A 7,233-nucleotide genomic window follows, 5' to 3' on the forward strand; every position below is an offset into this window, starting at 1 on the left:
ATATGCATATATATATATATATATGCATATGTGTGCATAAATCTTTTGGACAGACATATGTATCGGACAGATTTAAAAATATGTTTTACGAACCAAACTAAAACACTAGTCCAACCGAACAGTCCCTGTGTCTCACAGTGTCTTTTTTACCATTTTTCGAAGTCAGGTATAATTTACTTGAGAACACAGGTGTCAGTCAAAGAGACCTTGGTGCAGCCACAACCAGATTTGCTGCTGTAGTAATGAGCTGTAGCCTCCTTCAACATCAGGTATAAAGTCTCACACTTCTCTAAATGGCGTGACCATTTCCTGGACATTGCTTCATTCTGGCAGGAGAATATTTCTACCTATTCCACCCCCTCTCTCCCTCTCTCTCGACATCAGTACGTTTTTTCCAATCTTTATGGTAAATGATCTCATCTCTTTCATCATATCAGGGGTGTCAAACTCATTTTGGTTCACGGGCCACATACAACCTAATAAGGTGTTTAATAACTGCTGCGGACCAGTACTATCAGAACATAATTAACTATAAATAACACCAAGTCATTTTTACCCTTTGTTTTCATGTAAATAGGTACAAATATATGACATATTTATTATTATTTATATTCAATGAAATAAGGTATTTGTGTGTTTGTTTTTTGTTTTCAAATTTAATCATGCAGGCCGTATGCTTGACACCCCTATCTTTAGTGGTTTATTTTTTTTAATGCAATAAATGTGTGATGTCCCAGTCCACATAAGCCCTTCACAGTGAATGTTGGCGTTTTTGGCTGTGTTGGAGGGAGACGGTGGTGCCTTTCAGCTGTAAGCAAAAGCTTTCTATAAACAGCAGTTGTGGGCAACCCTGAAGCTTATTTCCACTCTGCACCATCACTGTCTTCGACAATGTCATTTCTGCTTTGTGTGGTGGAGCGTCCTCCTGTCTCTGTGTCTGTCCTTCTGGGAGATCACATTCATTTCTTGTTGAAGCACTGTAGCAGGGGAGAAAGGAAATAAATGAACTCATAAAGTTCACCGCAAGCACTTTGTACGTGTGTGCTGTGCACTAACACACTTTTAACAGTAATTGACGGCAATTCCCAGGTCCACGGCCGTAACCCCCTGAACAGGCACGACCTTCTCCTCCTCCGTTCCATCCTTCGCTCTTCGTCTTCCGACACACTCTGGCTCTGTTGATTAAATACAGTGGAAGATTAGTGTAAAGACCTAATGATCTGCATTAAGGAAAATATGTGTGCATGAAGAATGTAAAGGTGTATTAAAAAAAACAGCTACACATCTATGAGTCACAGAGGTGTTGGTCTCTGAGGTGTGTGTGTTGTGATGTCACACTGCATCAGCGTACTGCCCCACAGGACGTTCTGATCGTCTTACATCATCATATCCCAGGCTTCATTGTGATGCGGAGCTCCTTGCACGTGTGTGTTTGTGTGTTTGTGTTGGAATGAAACTGTCCCTGGCTTTCACTGTGGCTACGTCCATATGGTGGGATTTGGTTTAAAGGACAATTTCTTTTTTGGAAGCCCTGCAGTATCCTCTCATTCCCATTCTGTCTGGATGTGAATATATATGACTGCCAGTAGGAATCAGAGGACGTCTGTGGAGAGCTGATCCTGAATCAGTTCTTTTTAGTCCTTTACATTCATAAACTTCTAAGTTTTTTTTTTTTCTCTCTCTCTGTTTGTTCGAGCCACTTCACCTCTGACTAACCTTCTCTTTAACATTGTACACCGAGAGATTCAGCTACAAATCTGACCTGGACTCTCTCGGCTGTATGAATGTGCCTCTCTGACCCACGGCCTGTACTCTCAACTAGACTGCGTTTTCAAATCAGTTTATTTTTGAACTCAGCAACAGCACAGTGTTAGTCAAGACAAACAGCACCGCCCCGATTCCCTCCACAGTGGCACCAATTGTTAGGTGCAGGATCATTTGCGTATGACACATTGTGACAGGTTGCCTACTAAACTCATGGCAACATCCATCAGGAAAGAAAACCCTCTTTCTGTCACTCAACGCTGTCCTCATTTCTCACTCTGAGCGACTGGGAGATGTGGATGGATATTACATCCCAACTTGCATCATTGTGTGTGTGTGTGTGTGTGTGTGTGTGGCTCTGTGTGCAGGCCGGCAGTGACAACGGAGGGAAGTGATGGATTGACAGCGAGGCGGTCAGAGTAATTAATGAGGCTACTTATAATTACTGTGTGATGATGAACGGAAAAACAGGAAGCAGCAGACATGTCAGATGTGACTGTGGGGGTCAGTACTGCAGTACTGTAGTGAGTCAGGCCAGTGGGGGACCACCCCAAAACCTTTTTTGTACCAAGCATCGATCGGCCGGTATCAGTCAAATCTTTTAGACTTAGTTAATATCAGAGTAAACTGAAGTACAGTTTTTCACTGTGTCCCACTGCGGCCCAGTACCATATGACCTACGGACCACTACTGGCCCCCGGACCAGGGGTTGGGCACTTCTGATGCAGATGGTCTCAGACGTGGACAGAATGTTTCCTATGTCCTTCTCTTCATCTTCCTGTCTGTCTGTAATGGTCTAACTCTGCGTCTTCTAGTCATTCTTAGAAACCTGTTTGCTAAGAGAGGCGTATAATAAACTGTCAAAGAAAATACTGTATAAAAATATATTGCTGTGACATTTTAGTCACATATTTAATTAGCAAGTAAATATTTAGAGATTAGCAGAATATGTCAAAATATCTGAATCATACCAACACAAAATAAAATGGAAAAAATGAATCAGCTTAATCGACTTAGCCATTCCTGATTTGTCAGTAAACAAAAAAGAAATCAAGTTTTTTTTTTCTCTTTGTGCAACTGGAGTATTGGCCTTACATTTGGACAAAGATCTATTATTTACTAAAAACAAAACCATCCTATCCTATAAATTAGATTTTTATTTCATGTCTTTGCAAAAGAATCCTGGCGGTCCGAGACAGTTGTTGACCCCTGTAGTCTTGGCTACTGTTGGACACTATGTTATGATATGCATTAGTTTGAACTGAACGTGTCTGAGTTCTAAAAGGCCATTATAGACACACAGTGTTTACAGAAACCACCTCTAACAGAGACAGAGGAAAGTGAGGACTTCAGCAGAATGTGGGAGAACTAGAAGGAAAGGATGTTTCTTTGTTAAACCTTCCGTACATCCCACAGCTTTAGAGAGGAGCCTGGTATAATTGTGCTGTATAAAAAGATGGTTTAGGTGGAGAACGTAGAAGAATGGGCAGAGAGAACATTTCTCTGACCCTGAGCAGACATCCTGTAAGTGGCTGTCTGGATATATATATATATAGCGTGAGGGAAGTAGATGTTCCTAAAATATTTTTCTCACATCCCACATTTTCTTTTTTTAGTAGAAGAAAGTCTTGCAGTGAGACTGGACAGCACTTGTCACTTGGCTTCATTTTAATGACTCTGATTTTACTCTCTGGAGACGTCCCGTGTCTCTTTACTAATTAGGGCTGCACTTTACAGTCAGTTCTCACGCTTAGGGTTTCTTTTTTTTTTTTTTTTCAAGTCATTGCATATTCCTTCTTTTGGCCACATAAGATCATGTTGAAATGACATTCACTGCAAATTAAATGCAGTTTCAAATCAAATCAAGCTTCGTAGAAAATTTGACTTTACGTAAAGTGTCACATCGGTACATTGGTTTTTCATCATCATCATCTTATAAATCCTATTTAAACAAATTGGTTTTAAGTTCGTGGTGCTTTGGCCCAGAGGCTGTCATTGGTGTAGAACCCCAGGGTTCACCTCCTGGGCAAGTTCGATTCCCGGTTAGGGCGGTTGGTACCTCACCACCCGCAGGAAGGTTCAGGGGGGTTGGTATGGTGCAGTGTGATTTGTGGCTTTGAAAAAAGTATTTCCTAACATAACTAAGCGCATACATGATCCTGCATTATCCCAGTCCGAAAAACGGTTTTAGCTGAAATAGTTAGCAGATTTATCCAGTGAAATATTTCCTCCAACCATCACAGACCGTAGTGAATCAGCTTCCGTTCGGCCTGGGCTCAGGAGGCTTGTTTGATATGAAGTCATTATTTTTGTCCTTGACTGAGTCTTTGAGTTTCCCTCACTGTGACCAGTGCTGTTGTAAGTGACGCTCACTATCTGAGCGCCACAGCTCCGTCTTCCTTCAAACTCCGCTCCTGCCTCCGGGGCCCGTTGAACCGTCATTGGTCAGTCAGGGCGTACAGCACCAGCTGACGTGGCTCATTTTCCAAACACACACACACATCAGTCTATCAAAAAGTAAGGTTAAAGAAAATGTGCATATTTACGTCAGGGGACACACGGTGCTTCAGTGCCAGGAAATGATTTCCGATCTATTTCGCTGCGTTTCTTGTTTTCTCCCTTGCTCCAGGCGGCTACGGGCACAGATGCACAGATAAATCTGAGAGGCTGTGAAAACATTTTGGCAGAGAAAACATCTCTGCCTCCTCAGCGTCGGAGAAAGATAACAGAAACATATTGTATTTCCTATTTTCCACATCAAAACACATCGGCTGGCTTGAAGAATAATGAAAAGTAAAGCAGTGTTTGTACGAATGACGGATTTCTTCAAAACCGCTGCACTCTTTACCACATGCAGACACGCCACAGGTCGTTAAAGCCGAGCCAGCTGTAAAATCGACGCTGAGATTCAGCAGTATACGCTGTTTATATTTCTGCCTGACTTGTTTGCCCACATGATGTGTTTAAGAAACTCAGGGGTGCGCTGGGTTAGATGTGGCTGCAGTTTTTTTATCCGGTTGTCGGCTACGTTACCTGTGTTGCACCTGGATCTTTCTAAACTTCAGCTTCTTGACTTGTAGAAAAAGAAAAAAAAACAGAAAAACTTTTCTTTTCAAAAACCAAATTTGGCACTAATACTGAAACATTTTAGTCAAGGTTATTTGACTTTTTAATGGCTTCTCTTTCAAACCATGAATATGTTTATGTAACTTCTTTATCCTTTGTATTTGGAGTGCTTTTCTCGTTGGATGAAAACTAATGGCTGTACTTAGTTTGAAACCTTCAGGGTTTTGATGAGTGGGAGAAATAGAGACATTTGGACAAACACCATCACCGTGTGTCCTACCTACACACAGAAGACATCCTCATCCTAACTGTTATACTGTCGGTGGTGTCAAACATATGGGCCATGGGCCAAAACTGGCCCATTGGGGGTTCAATGCAGGCCGCTTGATGAATTTTGAACACTTCATGTTCGTGATGTTTTGTCAAATGATATTTCATTTTTCAAATATACTTCAGCTTATTTGCATGAAAACAAAGTGGGGAAACATGGATTCGTTGTTATTTTTAAATTTATAATTATGTTATGATTTTACTTGTTCAGCCCACTTGGCAACTAATCAGGCTCTAGGTGGCGCCTGAACCAAAGGTCTGGTTTAATCGAAATGACATATTTCTTCCTCATAGCAGTCAAACTTTATTTTTTGGATGGCTGTTTTTTGTTTGATTTTTAAATATCAAACTAAACAAACAGAAATCCTTCCATCTTTCCAGTTGTGAGGCTTTTTTATGTCCCCAGGAGAGTTGCTGTTTAACTGTCGCTCCATTTTTCTGCTGGTTCGTGGTTAACTGCCACGTAACGGGGACACTGATAAAGTGGTCGTCGCGGTTGTTAAAAGAAAAACGGCAAGTAAAAAATTAAAGTTCATATTTCCCTTTTCATTCCGAGTAAATGAAACACTGAATCCAACCATATCTTGTTATTTGAACAAAGTGCCTTCATTATAGTTTCAAAAGGCTCCAGATGATTCACATTCTCCTCAAATTAAAAAAGAAAATGAAAGTGTGGAATGAACTGAAGCTTCCATCGAACGCATGCTGCTGATCTGAGACTCTCTAAAGTTCTCTTGAAGAAAACAAAGAACTGACATCACATCATGATGGAGACGTGATACGGGACACATGTTGCCTTCAGTGTCCGTTGTGTGTACGTACTTTTCTCCACTAACGCCGTCTTCATCTCCGTCTCCAGGTGCAGCAGGATGTCAGGGACATTACCTGTGAGTGGACTGCAGCTCCTGCTGCTCCTCCTTCTGCTTCAGACTGCAGTCTGCGGTGAGTCCTGATGAAACTTCTCTGTCACCTGTGGCTCAGCGTACCACGGCCCGAAAAAAAAAAGTCAAATACTTTTTAGTAGATGGTACATTGCGATCTACGAGTAGAAATGAGTTCCTGTAGATCACGAACAATTAAAACCAAAAACAAGAAGTTTATATATTCTATAGAGTGTAGTGGTGACCATATGCTGTAAGAATTGAATCATAATCCTTGATGCCAGCAAATGACCTTAAAATAATGTTTGTTTAATGTACATGAAAGTTAAATATTATTACACTTTAAGTCATATAGCACTACTTTAAATTAATTAATTAAATTTTAAAAAATGGAATTAAATTAAACTTAACTAAATCTGATACTATACGTGTCTTTACCTTGTGGGAAAACCATTGTTCTAGATAGATCCTAAAAAAACCCCATTAGTAAATCAATGGTATTGTTAAACTTTGCTGTGCTTGTCTCTCAAGTTCACCCTCATTGGTAACTTATATATATATACATTTCCATTCATTTCATTTCATTTTGATTTAGATGAAATCTGTAGGACTGTTGACTCACATTGTGTATATGAGTAGATGTGTATTTAATATGATCAGTGTAGGTTGATGATATTACGCTGTACTTCATGTACTTCATGTATCTGCTCACTCATATGTGGCTGGATAGTATTTAGTACGTGGAGAAATTGACTTTAAAATAGTTTTAGAAAAAAAAAACTGTGAAAAAGAAGCGTGTGTGTGTGTGTGTGTGTGTGTGTGTGTGTCTGTCTGTTCATGGTCCATCCACTGTTGTTCTTCATCCATGTGTGCATTATTAGCAGTGTTGTACTGTGGCTCACAAGGGCACAGAAAACAAAGCTGGCAAAAGGACCTCATGCACTTTCACGCTTGAGGGCTCGTGCATGAAAGACTACGAGGGCAGCACAATGAATGACTCATGTAATCTCCACAGTTGACTGGTCATAATTTACAGTCCACGGCAGTGAATTACAGAAGAGAACAGCAGTCTGTCCATTCTGTGGGGCTTTTTTTCTTCTTTTTAGAATCAGATTCACATTTTCCTAATGCTGTGAACGTCTTCAACACCCGACAGACTCTTACACCTTAAATAAGACTAACTCTTGTCACT

General features: G+C 40.6%; 2 protein-coding genes across 2 annotated transcripts in view; both read left to right on the forward strand.

The window, feature by feature from the left end:
* LOC103399996 (methyl-CpG-binding domain protein 3-like) overlaps positions 1-7,233 on the forward strand; it is an 844,757-nt gene that overhangs the window by 228,434 nt on the left and 609,090 nt on the right. The window lies entirely within an intron of this gene.
* The window catches only part of ncanb (neurocan b), a 114,978-nt gene that overhangs the window by 37,233 nt on the left and 70,512 nt on the right, over positions 1-7,233 (forward strand). The window contains exon 8 of the mRNA XM_025053770.1: positions 6,020-6,102. Coding sequence (XP_024909538.1) covers positions 6,020-6,102 — 83 coding nt within the window. The remainder of the gene's footprint in view (positions 1-6,019; positions 6,103-7,233) is intronic.

The sequence above is a fragment of the Cynoglossus semilaevis genome, chromosome 2, assembly GCF_000523025.1.
Source record: "Cynoglossus semilaevis isolate Cse_v1.0 chromosome 2, Cse_v1.0, whole genome shotgun sequence".
NCBI lineage: Eukaryota > Metazoa > Chordata > Actinopteri > Pleuronectiformes > Cynoglossidae > Cynoglossus > Cynoglossus semilaevis.